General features: G+C 36.9%; 1 protein-coding gene across 3 annotated transcripts in view; it reads left to right on the top strand.

Moving 5' to 3' along the window:
- The window catches only part of LOC125464821 (transcription factor AP-2-beta-like), a 71,812-nt gene that overhangs the window by 6,388 nt on the left and 40,722 nt on the right, over nt 1-24,702 (top strand). For all 3 annotated transcript variants that reach the window (XM_059654291.1, XM_048557637.2, XM_048557638.1), the window contains one exon: nt 3,792-3,852. In XM_059654291.1, coding sequence (XP_059510274.1) covers nt 3,792-3,852 — 61 coding nt within the window. The remainder of the gene's footprint in view (nt 1-3,791; nt 3,853-24,702) is intronic.

Below are 24,702 nucleotides of genomic sequence, written 5' to 3' on the forward strand. Positions count from 1 at the left end.
AATTAATTCTTATTTTTTAAAATCCATTCTCGAGACTAGAAAATTAATTAAAAAATCACTTAGGACCCACAGTAACTTCTAACTTAGTATAAGTCGCAACTCTGCTTTTACTAGTTTGTTACACGAAGGTGCTGGGTTAGGGCGTATTCAAGGATATTACCCGCGCAGTATGACGTACTCTTGTTGGCTTCTGTATCTACACTTGAAGATTAATTAAAATGCGAAAGGCATTAGTCAAGAAAACTTATTTTGTAGTTTCGGGATGAAAGCTAATTTTAAAAGTATTATTTTTAAAGCTCAATTTGATTTTTAATTATATCATTAGATTACAATGAGCCAGCCTCGAATATTAAATCTAAATTCTATTTTTCTCAAAAATGTTGTCTTGTGGATTAACTTTTACCTGAGAAATGTAAACTTACTTATATTTTGTCTCCTATCTGTTGAGGACTTGGCACTTTTGAGTTAGTTCTGAATGGTGTACTCAGTAAAGATAACTTTAAAAAGAGGAACATCTTTGATCGTGCCAAGATAGAAATATCATTTGAAGAGCTCACTATTATACGCTATACCGGTTCCAGTCCGCACAAGCTTGTATGGTGAGAACCGCACATGAAATGCCTATTTTTATACTGCAAAAAAAAGCTAAGGTAGACGAGTCAAAGTTTAGGATTCAACTCCGTTATTCCGTGTAGTTTAATAAATAAACAGCACCAGTGAACGTCATGAGATCTTCACATGTGGGCAGTGATGTTGCACTTGGAACCTCTGGCACAGATGAATGTGACAGGCAGGCTTAGCTCGAGAGAGTAACTCTCGGTTACAAGACAGACCAGGAACCTCTGTCACGAAATACCAGTTCAATTCCAATCTGTTCATGCCTTTAGCTGTCAAAATTCTTGAATTTTGTAATTAATGTGTAGTATGTTCTCCTACGGTGTAACAGAGAACGAGCGCTCCCAATACAAAATCATCCAATGCTAAAAAATGATCATATTACACGCAAGGCAATCACGATTCCGAGCATTTAATGTGGTAAACATTAAAGTGGCGTGTTCGTGTACACAGGCGCATCCTTACTCTTATAACAGGGAAGCTGATAGCCCCAATAGTGTCCGTCTAGTTATTTCACCTAAGGTAAACTGCAGTCGGACCTCTTCTGTCAAAGTGTTTAGATGTAAATAGGATTTCCTGTTGATGATGATCATTGTCGTATCCCAGATGCTGTAGTTTAAATCCCAAAGTGACCATAAACAACCAGGACATATGGAGCTGATTCTGCTGCCTTATAACCCAAATCTGTTTGCACGCCTTTAATGCGGGCACTGTATGGAACAGCTGCTTTAACCATCTACCATACCCACTGGCCTTTGCAACTTTAAAAATATCGACGGATACCATGCAGCAATAAACTGCGGTAGCTCGGGAAGGAAAACATGATGTCTAGGTTTAGTTCAATGCAGCTTTCTCAACGTTGCAGTCATTGACGCAGCCAACAAACGAGCCCCGTGTGGCTCGCTCATCCCCATTCAGAAATTTCCATTCAAACGGGACAGGCAACAAACTGCAGGACAGAATAATTCTATTCACTCCCCTCGCCCCCGCTTATTTCCGGGGTTAAAAGTTCTATCGCTTGCTCCTTTCGTTAGTAATGAGCAAAATTGTCCACCCGATTTCCACATGGGGACTGTGCTGAAAGGAAAGCGATTAAAAACGTTGTTTATGAGCATGTACAGTTTAATTTTGATGAATTAATCATTAAATTACAGTTGACTTTTGGATCGGGATACCGCGTAATTTGAGTAAATGGATTGACACATGGGAGTGTCAATACTTATTCAGATGGAGGAGTGGGCTCCCATTTATTTCCACTACATATAAAAGTTTGGTCCAGCTATGTCCTGTCGTCTCTGGTTCGGATTCAAGGTTTAACCAGGCGCGAGTTTGGACCTGTAAAGTTTAAATCCATGCCCTTCGATGCAAAGCATCCCGCAACCAATAAGTTGCGGATCACTTTTCAGATCATTAACTGGTTATATTACTTCTAAGTTAAAAGTGCATAGTCTCTAGTTTAAATTCCTGGCATTCGTCTAGTTCACATTACCTCTCTCTTCAGTTCCGTCAAAATCACGTTCATAGTAATTTATTTGAATCCGATTCTATTCCTTCAATTTACAAAATAGAATAAACCTCATTGAATGTAAGGAACCGAGAGATTAATCGGTACAAGGTTCCTTGAAGCAAACTCTGGGCGAATTAAAGGCTTGGACACATCAATGAACCGTGAGCCTGTGACATTCCGCTTCCCGTATTTACCGCGCCAGTCATCAAAATGATCCATGAACATGATCTGTGACAGGACACACAGAAATTAGTCTCGATTCCCTCCCTACCGAATTGCCTATTCAGAGTACCGGATTTCCCCCTCCCTCCCACACACACATCCACACAAAATTTGATAACATAGATCGCTATCTATATGTAAATGTATGTACCCGTATACTTAGCTCCACTTCTCAACAATTCCACTCACTCAGGGATGAAATGATGACAACCTCCATGAGGGCCTCACTAGCAACGAAGGCTTATCTTTTAGATTAACATCTCGCGCGGGAATGATTGCAGAAAACATAACTGTTATCCCTCTTCCTGATCATTGTTGCACCCCATATGTAATGCTCTTCTTTTTGTATTTTGGGGAAAATATACTTTGTCCATTTGACTGGTGTTATTGAAAAGAACGGATCAAAATATTTTATTTCTTTTCCATAATTCCACAAAGAAGTACACGATAGCGTTGGACAGTTAAACAATGACCGGCAAGAATCGTCAGGAGGTGGAAAACCAACGGGGTCGTTTCTATCAACCTTGCATTTCACTGCAGAATTTGTCTCATATTTTCTCTCGGGGTACAATGAACGATTCTAGAAGGAGCCTTTTGTTTTAATCCATGAATTGAACGTAACAGTTCTGTGAAGATTTGCTTTGGCTGTGATTGATCCTAAAACCAACCACATCATCGATAGTGTCCTCTTGGACAGGAAGTGCCGAGTACCAAGTCCCGTCCCGTGCCCTGAAGGTTGATATTTCAGTGCGGTAGTGCAGGAGTGCTGCACTGGTGGCAATGCCGTTTTTCTAATGAGATGTCAATCCGATGCCTTCACTGCCCCTTCAGGTGGCCATTAAAGACTCCATGGCACTAATTCAAAAAGAAGCACAGTTGCCCTGGTGTCCTGGTCAATATTTAATCTCAATTAATATCATAATAAAAGGGTAACCTAGTCACATTGCCGTTTGTGGGAGTTTGCTGATGTCTAATTGATTATTGGGTTCCAACAGAGACTTCACTTAGAGTACTCTATTGGCTTGAAAACGAGTTTTCAGGCGTCTGCATGCGTTATAAAAATACACGAACTTTTTTCGGTTTTGTAGTCAGGTATACACACACGCCCACGTATACATGTCGCGCCGATAAATATTCGTTGGGGAAGGGGGAGTTGGCGTGGAGGAAAGTTAATCCAGAAAGATTTGATATTTGATATTTGGGTGGACAAACTCGAGGGGAAAACTGCGGCGTTAGGCGCAAGTGACAATAAGAAGACAGAGGAGAGAGACACTACCTTGTCCTGAATTTAAAATTTATTCAAACCAGGATAGTTTTACATAACTTAGAAACAAAGGAACCAAGTGAATTCAACAGTGAGTTGCAAAGACACCAGAGAGGGACGATTGTTACTGTATTAATGCTGTTAACCAAACGGCCTGATCTTATCTTTTTCCACCCCCTTCAGGCCGTGGATGATAACGGCAGCTCTGGGATGAGTATATTGGACCAGTCGGTAATTAAAAAAGGTAAACGACCCCTCCTACTCTGATCAAGCTGTAATAAACTGGAACTGATTGCGCGCGTTTAACTCGTTTTACGAGATATTATGAATGTGTTATTGTAAACAGATTTTTTCAGCAAAAGAAGTATTCAGTTATGCACAGCTTCACTGGCTAGGAACTCACCTGCATTGGTCAACCGAAAATGTGCATTACCAGAAGACTATTTGCAACCACATCATATTTGAATATTCAACTAGCTAACTGTTGCTGCCTCATTGTTATTTGTTCCGGTTTAGTTTATGGTACTATAACATTAGAGATATGATAGCGTGAGGTTTTAAAATTGGACTGATTAAAATATATTTGGCAGAATGCATCAAAACATGCCCAGTAAAAAGCAGTCATTGTAATAATGTTTCTACTTCCTCGCCAGAAGTTTAAAAGATCAAGCTTAAGCATGTTGATTTTTAAAAAAGTTTGTAAATTGAGACAACGTAAATACTGAGCATACAGTCGAAGCCTTGCTTACAGGAACAATCCATCACATCCCACAAACATTTTTGTTGCAAAATCTACAGGCTGATCAGAATGTTCTTCTGGCAATAACTAGCTAATAACAGATTGCTGCTGGCTGTCCTGTTTTAGCGGGTTTTTGCTGACACATAGCACACACTAAAGAGTCAAAAAGTTTTAACAAGTAACTTTTGTGATTTGCGAGTGAGAATAGGACCAAGAGCGCCATGGATTTAACAATGATCCAACAGATTGTACCCAATGGATATGCTGGCGAATACCAGTAAAAACAAGGACATATTAAAGCTCTCTTTTGATTGAATTCATTACAAATAGGTGGTACTTCATGGCAAAGTTGTGTCACGTTTAAGAAGATAGACTGTTGTTTGAGTTGGAAGTATTTATTTTGATTAAACCTCCAAATAATTTCGGGAAATTAGGAGAGCGGAAAAGGCTGGTTTGCTGAGTGATTTTTCAATGAGCTAAATTTGAATAGAGCAAACTTCAAAGTTAATACCAGAAAATCCCCTTGAGAAGTTCCTAAGAGATGTGACTGAGGCGCGAAAATAAATAGCCGTTTACAGGTATTCTAAAAGGAGAGACAGGCATTACATTTGGCCAAACTGAAATAATTAATCTCTGCCTTTATTCAATCTTGGTTAAAAGGTGTAAGACAAGCCTATATGATGTTGATAGTAAGTTTCTGAACGCATGGGGCAGTGAAGAGAAGAATTGGTCGAATCCTCCGTTTTTCATGTAGCGTGTATCGAATTCGGAGCGTACTCGATCAAATAAGGATTGTTTTGGCAAAAAAGAATGAACATAGCCAGCGCATATGTGTTGCAGCGTAGTATTGCGAGAATTATTCCGACAATGAAAATGACCAGCTCAATAACTGCTGTATTGCGATTCAGGGTGCAATTGGAACCGATATTTCAGCGAAGTTTCGAGATTCCGTGCGAATCCCCAGCACCCAACCACCAACCTTGTCAGTTCACTGAGCCGCCGGTGAATGTAACAGAGAAGGAGCCGGCGTGTTTTTGTCTCATGTTTCTATTTTTCCCATGAGTTTTAAGTGTCCCTAAACACAATCGAAATAAAAGTGAGCACCTCAGCCACAGAGAGTAGTCTAAATTACAGCCAAATAATAAGCCATCACTTCAGTGACACCTAATTCTGGGCCAAAAACTTAATCGACTCTAAGCGCATCAGTGTGATTGCAATATTTCTTTACAAACCATTTGCTCCAAAAAGTCAACTGAAACCATCCCCAATGCTTTTTCACGTCATACCTACTTAACAGCAGAATAATACCGTTCAGCACGGTCTTCTTATTGGTCCTTGAGATCTCAGCGTTTGCTTGTCCTCGCATTTCATATGGTTCTATTTAGCTTACATAATACCTACGTTTTAAAATATATTTAGAAAGTTTATATACATTGAACACGTGTTTAAATACATTGGACAAAGCCGTACAAATAAATATTAAGCGAATATAGCAAAACTACGTCATCAGGACGACTATGTCTGGGTGCTGTTTATTTTCCTTTTCGCGTTGTTCGCGTTTTGAAAAGCACCAATGAAACCATAACATTTATCGCGCGTCTTTCTTGTTGGGTTCCCCTTGAGGTAGGATCTTACAATTTGCGGACAGACAATGGAGGAACAGCACAGTCCCTTTACTCAGCTCTCCCCGCTACCCCCACCAACAAGTTCCATGAGCAGGGAGTCCGGAGGCAGTTCGAGGGGGGAATGTCCCAACATAATCAAACGGAAGCCAGGGACAGTCAACCAGCGGCGGCTGGTATAACCGCAAAGAGCGAGTAAATGCTATCAAAACAAAACAAGATGTAAAGAAGCAATACAAGCGATAGCTTTTTTAAAAACAATAGCGATGCATGTGCGGCTAGTGATCGATGGGTCCTTATGAATCCACTCCAGCGCTCGATTCCTCCTCATTTTCAAGTTGCGCTAGTGCAGCGCCAAGCTGCCGTCAGTCACAAGCGCGACGGAGGAGCGTCAGCTCAGGGAAAATCGTCATAACTATCTACACACTGCGCTGTGTTCATGTGTCTATCTGCATTGTTTCTCCCTCTCTCTACTTCTCTCGCCCCGTCCAGGAACGAGATTTCCCAGGAAGGTGACAGTTGGATTGATTTCCTTCATAGAGACCAGTTCACTTTACCCCTTTAGGAGTTAGGCGATTCCCTGAGTGACATTGTATGCCTCTTTTACGACAATTTCTGGCATAAAGTTAGACATTTTAGCACAATACTTTCAGTTCTTAACGTGAAATTATCCGTATACGATAATGATTTTGGAGAGAGACTCTGTAAGTGTAAAGACTATCTGAGGTTTAGGGATCACTTTTATTTTAAAGTTTGATCGTTCGAAAATGATTTGATCAAAGTGAATCCTAAATAAATATTCATTAAATTTTGGTGGATGCTATACATAGTACAAATAAACTGTTAAGAGCAGGGGGTTGTGGTTACTCTCGTTTAAACCAACAATTCCGAACTAACTTGGAATCTCTATCCTTGCTTAGGATGTGAATCGTTTACTTTAAACAAAAACCAAGTGACTATTTCCACAAGTGCCGCTTACAAATAAAAGTTATAAAGGCACATTGTCTACTTAATCTATTTCGACACACTAATGAAACTTTCGTTTTGTTATAAAAATACAAACCAAAACGTCATATTGTGCATTGCGGAATGTTTTAAACAATTGGACGAGGATAGAAAATTCTTAACGAATGACGAACTTCAAACTTTGAGGTGCTCTTGATGTAGAAGTGGGTAAATGTATTTCAGTCACAGAGTCAGACTTCCCAGATTTTCGGAGAAAGGGTTAATAGCTCTACTTCTGCAGTTGCAGAAATCCCACTGTTTAAAGCGTTCGTGTACTGAGATCCTTTCCCGCTCTAACAGCACGGACAATGCAACTTGCTCCGAAACTGGAGAAAGAAGGCTTGCTATTTCACAATGGCACAGCCAAGTTCAGATTCCTGTATTGGCGTGGTGTCGGAACAGTAATGGCCTAGTGCGACTGAGTGAACACAGAAACACAGACACAGACCTATTGTTGCGAACATTAGGAAACTCCGATTGGAATAGGCCGCAGCAATGCTCATTTCAGACTTCTCAGGCAGAAGTTTGCCACTTGGATGTGGAAACAATGATACATTGCGGAGTACACGACGCTTCTTACTTAATTCTCTCCTATAAATAAGGATTTTCTTCCTCGACGTTTCTGTCTTGGTCACAAGTAGTTTTTATATCGCTGTAATTTAATGTTTGATGGCAGAGTACAATTCAGTGTGGATTTACAGCAGAAATGAACAATTGCCGATCTAATTTAACAAATTACCTTACTATTAAGGGGGAACTAGATCTCACACACGCATAGCCGGAACTTGTATCAGAATCGGTACGAATGTGTCGCTCAGGATAGGGTAGAGAGTATAGTCCTCATGAGCATTTATGCTACTTCTCCACGGTACTAACAAATTAATATCAGGTTAGCAAACGAGAACTGACATCTGGCTGTGACTGAATAGCTAATAACAGCTCCCAAAACACTTGTTGCTGAAAGATGGCAACATAGAATGGCTGGCACCAATATGTATATTACACATTGCAGACGTGAAGTCAAAGAACAGTAATTTTGATTTGAGAAAGCTAATCTTTAAGTCATGGTTAGATTATAAAGATACCTCCAGGAAGGATATTAGAAAATAAAAAGAAGAAAACAATGGGCAACAACATCATTGATCGTGATTACTTAAACCGAGGAAAGCATAAAGAGAAAAAGTAGGGCGGCGTGTACCTCATTGACAGTCCTAGTCAAATACAAATTTGCATCAGTTTCTGCTCTTATTTCTTTTCCTCATTGAACCAATAGGTGAACTCGAATATTCCGGAGAGTTGTGGATAGGTACCAGCTCCTATGTCGGTAGTTTCATGTAGTCTTTGTATGGGGCTTTACTACACACGATTATTTTCAAGTTAAGAATATAAATTCATAAATTGGAAGTGCATAATTGAAAAGAAATAAGTAATTTTTAAGATGTAGATGTGATATTCGTTATAATAAAATTTATAAATCATCTGTGCAGACCAAACAATTAATACATTTACCCACGCATTTCAAATATTGGAACTGACTTGATAACCAATGATTTGTCTGGAATGCAACAGAAAGTATAAAATACCTGAATGAAGAATGTCGAGAAAGAATGAAATACTACTAGAAATACCAATATAAGGAAGGGGTGTAAGCCAAATGTTCAATTTATAATGGCAGTTAACATTGGTTAATTTATTAAAATTATTCCAGTCTCTCTTTACTTCTTGCGTATAAATGATCTACAACAAGAACACCAAAAGACAAGAATTTACTTTTTGTGACAATTATTAAAATTTGATTTGAATTCATGCTTCTCTCACAAAACTTCAAAATCTATTTTATTTCACCTGACAGCAGCTCTTCAGAGATTGTGTGAGAAATTTAGGCAACTATAATTGATCTTTTACAATACAGCAGACACTATAAAAAGTCTTGTATGCTTACTGAAATATTATTAATTTTATTGATTATAGAATATCATTTTCATAAAATGCACTTGAATATGCTGCAGCATTTTATATTTTTCCTGAGACACAACCCGTCATTTAAATGATGATTTAATAAAAAATATTTGAAATCTTAAATTTCCTTTAACTAACATTAGTCCTTGATGTGAGGCCAGGATTCAGTTCTCAAATATATCTCCTCTCTGTCAAGTTTTTTTTTCTGCTAAGACTCTTAGCAAGCTGTTAACAGTGTTTGGGAAGGAGTTTTTAAAATTACTATTTTCCTTTCATTCACTTTTGAATGAAAACAAATGTCAGAAAAAACAGTAACACTGTAAGATAAATCCTTCGCTATTTTATCCTGGATGTAGTAATACCAATCAAATAGTCAGAGAAAAAATTGGCACATTGTATCATTCATTTATCACACATATTTGTGTAACAAAAAGCAGCAACTGTGGTATAGCAAAATAATATGATTTAATTGACGCAAAATTAAGTTGAAAGCAATTCATCTTTATCTGCAATTTTACACACTGTTAGCATTTTTTTTTATTGTCCCTTGGGGACATTTCAAGCACCAAAATCAAATCCAGTGATAAAACTGAGCCTGGACCAAGAAAATGGAATTCATTCTTAGCACTATTCTTATTCATATTGATGGTCAAAGTCTTCGATTAAATGAAAGTTACCTGGTAACTGTATTTCAACAATAGAGTTAACCACTTAACAGAAAATAGTATGAAATTGCATTAAACTGTTATCTCTGTCCAATAGGGTATATTTTTTTAAATTGAGAAAAAAAATGAACTTTGCTTGCTGCATAATAAAATCAGTAGACTCAAGGCTAATCTCAAATGTACAGAAAGTCTTTCACTCCTCATAACATAAACATTTATAACATAAAGAAATATCAACATCCATAACTCTGATCAAATCCATTTGCTTTTCAGCCAGAAATCTGTACTACATTGTACTACATAGATAGTACTACATTGTCAAATATACTGTCTAATTTATTGCATTGGTCTCTGAAAATTAGTAATTGAGACAAAGTAGTGAACTGAAGGTAAAGTGCCACTGCAAGTGTGGAACCTTCAGAAATAGAATTTTTGACTCTGCTACCTTTGAGATCTGTGATTCATGACATTCTCTTGCCAATGGCTTGTTGCCAGTTCCAATGCTGATCTATTGGAGCTGTATGTCTGGCACAACCTTAAATTGTAACTCTCAAGGCTCGAGAATGCTTTGTGATGTTCGAAGTGAATTCTATTTTTTGAAATGTCATGCCACTACTTACACACATTGTCAAGAAAAGAGCTGGACTCATGGTATTTTCTAATACATTAGAGGCCTATAGCTTGACATGCAACAATGGAACATTTTGGAAATATCTATGTCTTGTTTGGGCAAAACACACACAGGAAAACACGCAAACATGAATGCAAAGACAGAAAATAATTTTCTTAGGACATCATCCCAGATAGTCTGAGAAAATTAGCAAAACATCCACAAAGATTGACAGTAATTCTGAATGTAATGTGAATCTGCCTTCTGCAATTCAGATCATGATATTTAGGAGGGATTTAGAATCTTAGGTCCATTTAAAATCTGACTACAATGCGCAGTGCTCACTTTTCAATTTCTTTTCGGAAAAAGTGTGCATTGTATTTGGAAAAATAACTCTCTATTTTTGAAAAGTTAAATGTAGAAAAATTGCATTTCCTCGATGATTTCCAGTTCAATAATAAAATATTAACAAATAAATGCTGCTGCTCATTATTGTGGGGCATTAAATAACCCACTTCTAAAATCAATGTGCCGAAGTGTGTACATTGTCATATACATCTCAGTCAACAAAGAATCATCTGTAGTGCTTAGTATTGCTAATCTCAGTTAAGACAATGATAGGGAGATATAGTTGGCTGTAGTGAACTTCAAACAAAGAAAGTTAGTCATAGGATCCTGCTACTGATTCCCAAACAAGTTATCCTTGCTGAAAGTATTATATTAGATGTTGGCTGAGGTGAGAGAAAAAGTTTGAATGTGGCATGTCTGCAACAGTCTTCCAAAACTCAATACTGAGGTTCATAGTATCCTAATAGAGAATGCATGACCAGTAAGTACTTTAGTAATGAGTCACGTCTCTTAGGAGAGGGTAGGACCACAGTAACTTACTGAGAAGAGAGGAAATAAAAACAATTAAAAGTAGGGCAAAAATACTGTATATTGAATAAAAATTAAATTGTATAGTGCATTTTTGTGTAAAATATTGTCAAAACAAAGGAAAATAGGCTGGAGGTTGAGAGAGATAGTTGCGGTTATGTTCGAGGCAATACTTTAGTCAAGATTTTCTATTGTAAGTATAACCTAGATATACATGCAGGTTTAGAAAGGCTAAAATAAAAGTAGTCACTGAATATTCTGAAGTTTACTAAGCGTCAGCTTTTGTTTCAGCAGTAGATTTTGACAGAAACCGTGAACACAATTGGTGGGAATGTAAAGTAGCATTTGAAATCTAAAGAGAAGGAAACAAAGAAGGGTATTGAGTTAAGGGGCAGATATTTATGGCAGGGTAGGGTGGTTGATTCAACCACCTCCCCTCCAGCCCTGGCAGGTAAGTTGTAAAAAAGACAACACATTGAATAGAAGTCCTCCTGCAGGCAGAATGCACAGCAGGTGGGGCTAAATTGACTAATTTCAGGACTTTTCTCCCTCCCATGGGAATAATTCCTGCCCTCGGGGGCTGATGGCCATTCTGTTTGGCCAGCAACTCATTTCTTTTGGCAGTAATGGAGCTCTGAGGTGGGTGCTGTCAGTAGAGCAGAAAGCAACCTGAAAAAGATCATGGCTGCCTCTTGGGATTTTATGGTGGAGATTGATACAGAGCCCAGGGAAGGAGAATGGTGGGTAGGTCCCCTCTGGCAGTTGGTGCAGAAGGATAGGTGAGGTGACATCTTGGATAAAGTTCTCCCCTTCCTTCTCACTTTGCTTCATGTAGGCTTTTAAAAAGGACTATCCACTCCTATCTGACTGACCATGCCTGCCATATTTTATCAGACTTAATTAATCCTGAATTCATTATCTAAATATGATTGGGACACTTCCAATTCTGGGGCCCATCCAGCCTCCTCATGCAGTTGTAAGTTCAGGGCCTGGGCAGTAAGGTAACAGTTTGGGCAGGGGTGCTCAATCTATTTTACAGACTCCTTTGCCAACTGAAAACACACCTGGTGGGTGAATGTAATATTCAGCTTAAGATCACAGAAATACCAGCTGCCTTGGGAGAGACTCAAGAGGCAACTTGAACACAGTGGCAAAGCTGAAGGGGCAAAATACTGAAAAGTGGCAGGTAAAATGGAGAGAAATTTCAATCCAAAGTGAGGGACATGTTTCCAGGCTGTTGACAAGATTGCTGATCCTTTGACTCCAAAACGTTGAGGTGGTCCTCTGCATCATTCAAGGACCAAAAATGATCAGCATTACAGCAGACCTATTAAGAGGTAGACCATCACTGAAGGTGCTCTTGTAGTAAATATCTCAGTGCTGCAGCTGGCTATTTGTTGACTCAGACCATTTGGAAGCAGGTTTACAGCCGTTATTGCCATATAGTTGCAACAGGACCAGATATATTGGTAGCATTCTCATGGATGTGGTCAATCAGGTATTGCATCCGGTTGATTCATACAACAAGCTTATTTCAAGTAATCTTGCTGAAAGTGTGCTATGTTGTAATTTGGCTACCTATCAGCTAGTGTGAACCTGACAGTTAGTCATGCATTCACATATCTTCTTAGGACTATAGCATTCTTTTGGAAGAGGAACCTCTCCATGTACTAACCATCTGCTAAACTGAGATCTGCCGACTTCTGCTTGCAGATACAAATTAATATATAGCAGCGAGTGGGTGTGGAGCAACCCTCATGCAGTTGACATGGCCTTGCATTCCACTAAAGTCTCTCTTTTTTTCAAATACATTTGACATTTAGATTCCTTTAGGGAATAACTGGGGTAAAATCAAATTGAACAATTGTTGCAAACGCCCAGAAATAAAAGCACATTTCAAGAGCAGGAAACAAAATGACTGAAATGTTTTAGCTTCAACTAATTTGTAACCTTTAAATGACATACTAATGTAACTGATTCTGGAAAAACAGCAGGACACGTCTTTCCCTTGGATATCTTTTGGAATAAATTTTCTGTATACTTGAATTTTGGAAATGTGCCTCACAACTCAATTTCCATCTGATTATTTCAATGAACCACCTATCAGTTTTAGATAGGTGCTTCCTGCATTGATAATTCATTACCGAAGAAAACTGGTATATTTCTGATGGAGTAGAACACCTACCCATCTTTTGCATTTAGGTTTTGTGCTTATGTCACTACATCAAACAAAGCAGTAGTAAAAAAAAATCACCTCTTGTTTCCAATCACTTATGAACATGTCAATATATACAGGAAATCTATCTGCTCATATTTATTGCTATGAAGTATTATTTAGTTGCCAAATTAATTTTGGGAAATCATATCGCTGAGTCTGATTTCACATGCACAAAGCTATATACTTGTGTGTTGCAGCTGTCAGATGCAATGGTAACTTTCATATTGTCCTGTTTCCTTTTTTATTGTTTAAATAAACTTGACTCAAGCTCGAGCTGTAAGATAAAATTAGTGTCATGCCATCAGCAACTTGTCTCTACATCAGTCACAGAGGTCTGGTCCACAGGAATAATGGCAACTTTGATTAGATGTACTTATTCCACAGGACCCTGGTGAGCTTGGCTGATCCCAGTGGTCTCTTCCCAGGTGATAAAGTGCTTACTGAGCAACTGTCATTATTGCAGGCACTCCATCAATGTAGAAGAGAGAGACCTGAGGTATGAAAAAGCTGCCGTGAACTCTAAAATATTATTCTGATAAAGAGTAGTCTCTGTAACAACCAGAAGGATCAAATCTTTTGAGGTAAATTCCTTGTACATATAAATAATCAACCTCTAACTGCTTGGCATAACAACTTCTGAAGCATTGTTCATCTGTTATTCTCTCAATGTACTGTCAGTTCCACACTTAGGGGACTGTTCAATACTGTGTTAAAGGTTTGGGAACAAAACACCTTTTGTGCAAATCTACAATCATTGCATTGATTCCTAGCAACATTAACTGAAAGCTTATATTTACTAAAACTACATGTCACATTTTTAGTTAAGTTTACATTTCAACTGGCACAATCGTCTTTGAAGCAACTTCCCAGGTGAATACTGCGCTCCCACTTATATATCCAAATTCAAATTATACACATTTGAATTTGAATGATTTGTTATCGCTTGCATTTACAGTGAATAATACAGTAAAATATAGTGAAAATCTTCAACTGCTGCCACAATCAGATGCCATTTTGAATGGTTTAAGAATAAGAAAGAGTAAAAAGATATAACTGAAAGAGAGTCAATCTTCATTTTGCTGCCTCCACTATGAGTCTTGAGTTAGCTCATCAGCGACATGACACCTGCACCACTACATCACCTTCACTGCCTTGCTGCTGTACGCACCGGACCCACCATCATAGGAGTTGCCACTCTTTAAGTGCCATCTCTTTGCCACTGGGCCCACTTTGCCAATGCTGATGCCAAGTCTTATGCTGAATCCACACCCTCCCCACAACCAGGAATCCCCACCTCTGCATAATTTACTCCTAAAAAAATGCTAAGCATATAAAATTATATTAGAGGTATTGGTACAAAATGCATAAACTATTATGTAACAACAGATTATGCAAAGTGAATGTTTATGCTAAAAACACTGATCAGCAAGGAAAATGCCTGTCTTTATTTAATGCCATTCGTTCTTCAAACATAACTCATTTATTTTAACATATCTTGTCCAGTATGGTTTCCCCTATAATACCAATGCAACATTAATCTCCAGAGTTCTGCTCAATTACACATTTTTTATTGGCACAAACTGCTTGAGGTTTGAATAACCAGCAAACAACAATCCCTGGACTGGGTGAATTAATCAGCACTGGATATCTGGGGCTAATCACACTCATTTTCAGGTTTTTGAGAAGGCTCACATATTAAGCTGGATCCTTTGCGTGCAAAGTCACTAATGGGTATGTTTTATTAGGATTTGAATGCATTTTGTTTTAAAAGGAGGAACTGAATCTATACACCAATCTAACTAAAACAGTTTTGCATATCTTTCTAGTGCTATTTTCAGTTATTTTAAAATGGATCAAGAGTAGGTGATGGAGGCACACTGAATTAACATGCATTTTACATTTACATTGTTCTATAAATGACATTTAGCTATGTTAATAAAATGACAATTTAAAATATATCAACAAAACTTTGAAAAGGATTGCTTTTAAACAAAACCCAGTTATGCTGGCTCATGGCAGACTTTGCATTTAGCAATGTGCAAATACATTGGGTCGGACACAGTGAAATAAAAATCGTTCAAAATTGATGCAATTTTGGGCAGAATTTAAACTGGGATTGCTATTATGCCCAAAATGATATTTTATCTTCTTTGTTCAATATATATTTGCTATAGTATATTATGTGTTTTATTAGGATGTCATAGTCATGTATAAGAACTGGTTTGACAAATATTATCTGGCATTTTCCACCAGTTGATAAGTATTAGTTATGGTGTTAACCATGTTAAAGAAATATTCACAACTTCAATCCATCTCACATGATTGTACCTTTATTAAACATTCATGATCCTGTAAAACTATTAATCTGTGCACAGATGTTTAATTGAAGAGCCGTAATTTGTGCTAATTCCCTTGAACTCTTAGTTAAACTATGAATTGTATTACTTAATTAACTTTTCAAAAAAATTGTCACTGTTAAGAAAACTCAAAGATATCGTGTCACATAGGCTGACAAAATTAATGAGCGGTGCTCAGGTTAATAACTTCCGTAACAGCAATTAAGAAAACAGTAAAATTTACTGGTCAATGGTGGTACAGAACTTAATTATTTTAGAAAAAAATACATTTTTTTGAAGCGTTTCATCTTGCACTTATTAGGACAATTCACATAAAATACTGAAGTTAAGGGAAAACAACACATACTTTATGTGTGGAGAGTGCGGATTGTTTGGCAAGTTGTCTACCAATGAGCACTCTTTTGACAATATAAATATCTCTCCTCAATAAAATCTAGTGTGGAGGAGCCTATAATATTTGGAAAGCTCTTCCAAGAATTTTTGGTATTGGCGTCTTGAGGTATTAATTTTAAATATTACATAATAGTATCACAAGTGTATTAAAAATAACATTAAAGGAACCAACTCTGCATGCAGGATTGGTATGGCTCAGTTGTTAGCATTGCTGCCTCATAGTGCCAGGGACACAGATTCAATTCCAGCTATAGTTGGCTGCCTGTATGGAGTTTGCACATTCTCCCTGTGTTTTTGTGGGTTTTCTTTGGGTGCTCTGGTTTCCTCCCACAGTCCAAAGATGTGCAGGTTATTGGATTGGCCATGCTAAATTGTGAATAGTGTCCAGGAATGTGCAGGCTAGATAGATTAACCATGGAAATCGGGGTTATAGGATAGGGTAGGGTCTGGGTGGGATCCTCTTGGGAGAGTTGGTGCGGACTCAATGGGCCAAATGGCCTATTTCCACACCTTAGGAGTTCTAAGAATGGGACTAATTTATTGCGATTTGTTGATCTGTAAATGTGAGAAGGTGTCAGGGAAATAACCAACATTTCAATCATATAAGATGCAAATAATCTGCTAAACAAAATAAATTTCATTCATTTTAATAAATAGAAATGGTACATAAATTTCACTTCTAACTATTTTAAACAGCAGGTAACTGTTGCATTAAACTAAGGGCTACAAGAAACAACTGTTTAAGTTTTGAGGATTAAAATAGTTCCAAATATCCCTTTGTGTGTTAAGCTAAAGAGTATGGAGAGATAAGATTTTGTTGCTAGCTAAATTAGTGCAACAAACTAATGAGTTAGGTATTTTTGAAAGAAATATTGTGTTCCATAGAATGATAAATTGTAGGCCAACTTTGTGATTCTTTACACCATGGTTTGTCAGCCTCAGGTGGATTGTAAAGACATTGAAGTTTGTTGTTTTTCTAATGATAGAAAGAGAAATGAAGACAAGGGGCAAGTCCCCCAAGTCCTTTAAAAATACACAGTGCTTCATCCAAGCAGAAGCTTGTAAAGCAGCATTACCTTAGTTCTGCGATCAGATTGATTGAATAGCCTCCATGTTGGATGATGTGGTGAGTCACACAGAATATTTGAAAAACACAAAGAAAATAATTTTGTGGATATAAGTATAATCAGAAATAAATGGTGAATCACTGAATTTTTTAAGTGCTTTCAAAGTCTTTAATTTCAATATATTTGCCAGAATTAATCTAAATACTAGAGAAAGACCGAACTGTGTGTAATTATTTACATTTTGATGTGAATAAATCATTTAGTATGGTTCAGAATACAAACTTCTGATACTGAAGCATAGTCAAAATTAAATTGAAAAAAAAAACAAACATTAAAAAAGTTGAGATAGCCATGTATCCTTCGATCTGAATGTCTTCCACGGAATCTGCCGAACAGAAAAATGATGGCAATCATTATACAGTTGGTTTCTGTTCAGTGCAGAAGTTGTTTGCCACAAATATCATAAATATCATACAGATGTTAACAATAGTCATCAGGGATTTACACTGCAATATGGGAATGTTTATTCCGTAATAAATCTTAAGATTTAGTTTGAATCCTTATTTACTTAATGGCAATATGCAGCTAAAGACAGTGAACTGGAAGGACAGGAGGTATGTCTTTGGATTTTGGCATTCAATTTCTATTCAATGCTTATTAATAAACTGTTCATTATGTTTTTTTTAAGAACAAAACCTGTTTCCCTCCCAATTTAATAATATTTCACTTTCCTAAACATTTATATTTCACTTGATGTAAGAAATGTACATTTAGTCTATGAAGTCAGTAGTGGCTGTAAATCAATTCTAATCAGTGCAACGTCTGCAGTGCTAAGTGGAAATTTTGTAGAACATTGTGGATCTGTACAGTTTGTAATAATTACTGATTAATAACAAACAGCACCAGATGGCTTTTATTTTCATTAAGATAACAAGCGACATTTCTGTTGAAAGTTATTCTAGCACTTGCTTTGCTGTGAAAATAATGCATGCATAAATGTTATACATTCATTCTTACTGACTGTGCAAAATATATGATTTTTAAAGTAATTGTGAATAAAGTATTGTGCAAATTCTGTTTGGCTTCCTTTTTGACAGTGAAACATTTCTTCCAATGTGAGACATTAAGGAAGCAGCATTGGTTTCTATGTCTTTGTGGGAGGCATTTCTCTTTTTGGCAGGGATTTGTAATTGTAGCTGTTTGAGGTGGCCTCCTGCTACCTGTGAACATTACATACCCCAGCACTCCAGTAAACTTCAATGCAATTCACTTCTAAACCTGTTTAATAATCACTTGCTGTCATGTTATAACTGCAACCAGGGAATAAGCAGCACGGAAGGACTGCACTTCAGAGAAGGAAACATGTTAGATTATGTCGTGTGCTTTGTTCATGTCCTTATCTGAGACAATCATGATAAAAAAAAACTTTTTCAACTTCATATTTGCCTAGATTTTGATTCAACAACATATAAGTTAATAAGTACACACAATATTTTTCAAATGCAATGTTAAATTAATGATTATTGCTACTCCACTTTATATGTCACAGTATATTCTCTGTGTCCAAATGAATGAAAGCAGACAAATCACAAAAATTGTCAGAACAATACAGCTGAACCCATTAAAGAATGTCTTCATATTGGGTCAGATTTCAAAGGATGTCCTGACTTATTATTTTTAATATGGCTTCAACTCTTACTACCTCTCTGTTCTTTAAATTCAGCTTGAATTGATGTCCCATACTATCAACTTTTATGTAATGTTAAAGAAGAAAGATCATGTTTAATCTGAAAGCAAATTGCTTAGACATTTTCTTTTCTGTTAATAACATTTTATTGGAGATATTCAAGGTTTTGGACACAGGAGGTGGCTACCATATAAATTAGATTGACATTTCACGTAGGACAGCATAAAGGTGTCATCCTCCATCAAATCACTGTCCTTTAAGGACAAGCTTTTTCTTCAGTATAACAAAATTATTCCTGTCAGCATATAAGAGTAATTTTAACTACTTGTCCTATTTAAGACAGCAAAATTTAATTATCCTCTGAGATCATATTGTTTAAATAATGGTTGAGGTAGAGGTTTGAACTCCAACAATTGAGCTTGTTTCAGTATTACTAGCAATTTTCTGATATAGGCATTCAACTTCTCATGTAATTTAGTTTTTGATAAACTCCCGAGTGTGATTAATTAGCGGAAATCTCTCACCTCAAAATAAAATTAAATAATCGCTAAGTGTTATGGTCATAAGTACTACTTTTCTATTTTCAAAGACAGAAAAATAGTATTGTCAAAGGATTTTAAAGTACTAACAAGTTAGCATATTTAGGAACAAAATTTTTAAGAGTTCTTGTTTGCAGACGCAAGTTCCTTATTTTTCCCTCATAGATTTTTTACAGCTTCGCTTCTGATAAATTAAGTGCTTAATTTAGGTTTCAATGCTTAATTGAGATGGTCAGGTGAATAAAGGTGACTTATTAAAAGCCGATCTCTTCACAAATGCTCCTTGATCAATGTCAGTATGCACGTATCAAAGCGAGATACAGCTAAATTTTTTTTTATTATTTGCGCAGGAGCTGCTATTTCCAGTTACCTTAGATTTTCTTTTCTTTTGAATGACAGCAATGGTTTTCTTATCTATGTCTAATGTTACATCATAACACATACATATAGGCTAACAGATGGCTGGCAGTCAGTTACAAAAGCAGTAATTCAATAAAGTGGTTCTGATGACGCCATTGATGGCAAGACTGAAGCTCGAGCAGACTTGTAAACGTCAACAGAACGCCAAGCTTAAATTACTGCCTAAAACTCACTGCCAGCTGCTTGTTATTCTTTAAAATGTGAAACCTATAATCTTATATTCACAAATTTTGGCATTTTTAAACATTTTGTGGTGAAAAAGTTGTATGCAGTAGATAATGATGAAGAAATAAAAAAATGCAATGATGGTGATAATGGCACAGATCTGGAAAGCATATCTCATCTCGTGACTGGCATTGATGTATGGTGTTGCACATTGTTTTAGCACTAGATTATCATGAAACAACTTCCACTGTGTAGGCTATATGTTTGAGTGACATACTTATGGCTGTTGGCCAACCAATACGTTAATGTCTTTCATTGGCAGGCACACCAGCAGCCTGAAAATTAGATTTGCTTTTTGTCTTTGGTTTTGAAATATTTTGAAAAAAATTACAAATGCCAAGGGCATTAAAAAGATACCAAGCATTAAAATAATAACAATAGATTTCAAATTGCCTCAGATCACATATGTCTAAAGTATTAGATATTGTGCTTATTTTTGCCAAAACCATTTTTACAGTATAAGTACAAATGAGTCTCTCATCAATCAGTAGCTCAGCGTACCTCAAAATAAAGCTCTGGATTTGCAGAAAGGCTGTTGAAATGCATACAGAACAAAATAAATATGTTTAAAACATCCTTAGAAGACAATAGAAATAAATGTCAACATTTGCAATGGACAGGATTGTAAATATTACCAAATACAATTCTACTTTATGGATTTTCTTTGGTTCACAGATAGAGAAATTGAGAGTTTTAGTTCACTTTTCATGGCAGTTTCAAAGCTTAATGACCACATTTGCTATGACACTTGGTTTTTATTGATGAAATTTTACTATTTAAATTACAGCAAAAGCTTGTTTATCCGATGTTTCTGCTATTTGGAAATTCCATTAAGCAGATTTACTGTAATTTGAATTTTCAAATTTGCCAAATATTTGTTAGATTCTGACTAATGTTGTTGTGATACATTACCTCCAGACACCAAAACACAGCACTATCACATGATAGGAGACAGGGTCCTTTCTCTTGGACCCTCATGACATGAATTCATGCAATCAGATAGGCTGCAGCATTTTATAAATGGAGCTGGGAGAGAGTGATTTGCAGAAAGTGTGGCATTTTCCCACACAATCTCTCCTGGTACCTTACTGTAGCCACTCTATAAGTACATGACACAGGTCAAGGGTTGTTTGAAGTTGTTCACTGCCGCTAATCCTCCTTTGTCTTGCTTTGTTTTGGATCTATCCACTGATTTGTGGTGGAAGATTCAGAAGGGAAACTGTTCTTGAATAATAAGAAGGTTTATCATGTAATAGTGATAAGACAACTACTTTTGGTAAAGTATAATTACTAGGACCTTACAGAGCTGATACAGATGCCTCTGGTACATCTGAAAGTGAAAGCCTCCACTCATTGACTGTGTGTGACATCAGTAGAATGGGTGGAGCCATTGTAACATGAACATTAACCACTTTAGACCATTACCTTATACAACTGAATGAATTGTGCAGCAATGTTCCTTCTTGAAGTTCCTGCTTAAAAGCCAATTATAACAAAATAGAAAGGTTGCTTGACCATCCTTTCACCCTCCATTTAGATTACACTATGCCATCTGGAGTAAAAAAACTTTCAGTGACAGCCGTAAAAGTTTGCCAGTTGCCCTACCTGCCATTGTGTTAACATTTGTTCCGATCATATATGGTCTGGGTGAGACAACAGTAATATACTATGAGCCTGGTTGACTCTTCTGATATTAGGAAGCTCTATACCAGAATCACAAGGTGGGGAATAATTTTTTATGAATGTCATGTGTACAGTCAATTTAGTTTACTGCCATAGTCCAAATTCACCCAGATTTGAAAACAGGAAATGAATTATAGGGATAGAAAGTCATATGTTTAAATTTGTTGACAGGTCAAAGATAGGCAATACTGTAAGAATGGTAGATGGAAGCATAACATTTTGAAGAATTAGTGGTATAGAATGTGAGTTGGCCAAACTCTAGCAAATTGAATTTCAAAGTATACAAATGTGACATTATCCATTTTGTTCCTAAAATGGGCAGGACAGGGTCTGGTTTAAATGGTGATAAGTTATAAATAATGGAGGTCAAAAGTAGTTTGAGGGTCTAGATACTTCACTCATTGAAATATCATGAACAGATAAAAATCTGTAAAGTTAATGGAATGGTTTGGCCACATTGTATTTCTGTAGGCAGTACTGGGCTCCGCACTTTAAGGAAGGTGTACTAATGCAGCCCAGATTTTACCAGAGTTGAAATCCCCTTTGAGAGCTAAATGCTGAGGGAAAATTTTACAAACTATGGTTATACTCCGTAGCATTTAGGAAGTTAACAAGTGAGAAGGTATTAAGGAAAACTGATAGGATAGTAAGAAAGAAACTATTTCATTTGTTGAGGAGATTGGAACAAAGAGGTATATTTTAAAACTAAGAACAGATAATTTTGGGAGTGAAACTAGAAGACACTTTTGTACACAGAGAATGCACAATTTTGGACGTCCCTTCTGCAATAGTAATTAATGCTAGATTATTCATTAATTTCAAACCTGAAAGTGCTAGGCTTTTGCTAACCCAAGTTATTAATGTATGCATGTGTAGTAATCACTTGGAAGAAGGATTATGCTTGCACATAGCAATAACCTGTTCATAAGAGTCTTTAAACATGGGGAAGCAGTTGCACTGTAGATAACACGCTGTTGTGGCTGATCAAGAAATTCTCCCACTGTTACCATCTGCCTCAGGCATATCAAAAGGATTTACAGAAATTTACAGAATGACAATCTACCTGTTTGGTAATATTGAAGCATATCATCTGTGGCCATCAAGTCCTCAGGTGGGACTTGAATCGAGAATTTTGACTCAGGGATAGGGGTGCTACCATCACATTTCAAGATCTCTTGTTAATTGACATGGGACAAAGTTGGACATATGTAGTTTGGTTGCAGAGCAGCCATAGAATATAAATGAACAGTGGGCTGGTTTCAGGGAGGGGGTGCTGAAATGGCCTACTTCTATTCTTAAGCTCCTAGCTGCTTAGAACTGATTTCTGTTGTCAGGGGTCCATTTTACAATATTACAGTTTTACAAAGGAAAAAAAAACCTACGTTGAGTAACAAGAGTTGCCACTCATAAATTGAGAAATTAATGCAAAGTTAAAATATTATATTGCCTCACAAAGCAAATTTACCAGCCGTTATTCAAATTTGTCTACTGAACTGATTGTAGTACTAAGCTGAATCCTTAGTTTGTTTGCATTGCTGTGATCTGATTAAATACAGAGATGTTATTCTTCCGGTTACTTAAAGAGAGTAGGAATTGCCTGCAGTAAGTCATTTTTTTAATCCTGGGGACTCATTCCGCTAGTTTGTTAATTAGTGCACAAACTCATAACAGTATGAGCACTATGATCTGGAAACAACATTAGTGTCTATGCTGTCAGTGTGAGCACCAGCTGTTTTTTTTCCAATACAACACAGGGCGTGTTAAACCACTACCAGTTGCAATTGATGCCACTAAGGTTTGTCTGCTTTTCTAAACTTAAAAAGCTGCAGCAAAACACTTTGGAAAAAAAAACCTATGTGTATGTTAATGCACTGGAAAATGGCCATGTTGAAAGATAATATTAAATTGGACTCTGTGGGATGGAGTCAGGGCTAGGAAGGGTGGCAAAATGGGAAGAATTGAGAATAGCTTGCACAGGAAGAACATAAAATATTGAAATTGTAAATAGCATGAGGTACCACACAAAGAAAAGTTACACTCATGCATCATGAACCTTGAAGAAACAGCTAATAATGGAACTGGGATAAAATGAAATCAAGCAGCCAGTTCAGACGTCAATCAATAATTCCCCCAAAATCCCAAGGAGATAGGACAAACTTTAAGCTTTTTTTTGAAAAAGGATTTATCAAAGCACACATGAAATAGGAAAGATAAGGCAAATTTGGAAGGTTATTTCATGTTAAACTGAGATGTTAGTATAGGGACACATAAGCTAAGATTAATAAGAGACAATATAGGGTCAGATGCATGGAAAAATGTTTCTAATAAACCCTTGGGCAAGGTTTGTCCTGCCTCCTGTCCCTATTTCTCTTATTCTTCAAACCTTTCCACCATTTTTTCAAAGTCCTCATCATTTGCTGCTTGCCTGATTTGACAAAATTCATTATCTAAGTTCTCCTCTTCAGCCAAAGCCTCTGCACTGACTACCTTTTCATCGTTGATAACTTCAATCTCCATCTATTTCATTGCACTAACACGCCTTTGTACATTCATAGTGCAGTTACAGTACAAAAGAAGGTAATTATGTGTGAACTGCTGTCCGCCAGAGCAACTCAGCTAGTCCCACTTTCCTGTCTTTTGACCCTAGCCCTGATTTTTCTTTTTCTTTTGATAATTATCCAATTCTCTTTTGAAAGACCCAATTTAATCTACCTCAATCAACTTCATAGGGAATGCATTCCAGATCCTATTCATTCACTGCATAATTTTTTTTGTGTTTCCTTTCAATTGTTTAACTACATTCCTCACTGAAACTCCCTCAACCGCAATCACAACCATGCTCCTTTGTTCCACTGATGGTCACATTTCCTGACTATGCTACCTTTATGGTCAGAGTTATCAATCATGCTATTTCCCACCCTTCTCGTATCCATCTTAACATCCACATCTCATTGTATTCTTTCAATCCATGTCCAGGGAAAGAAACCTAATCCAGTTCTCTATCAACTTGATTTCAAACTTCCAACCTC

The sequence above is a fragment of the Stegostoma tigrinum genome, chromosome 24 (assembly GCF_030684315.1).
Source record: "Stegostoma tigrinum isolate sSteTig4 chromosome 24, sSteTig4.hap1, whole genome shotgun sequence".
Classification (NCBI taxonomy): domain Eukaryota; kingdom Metazoa; phylum Chordata; class Chondrichthyes; order Orectolobiformes; family Stegostomatidae; genus Stegostoma; species Stegostoma tigrinum.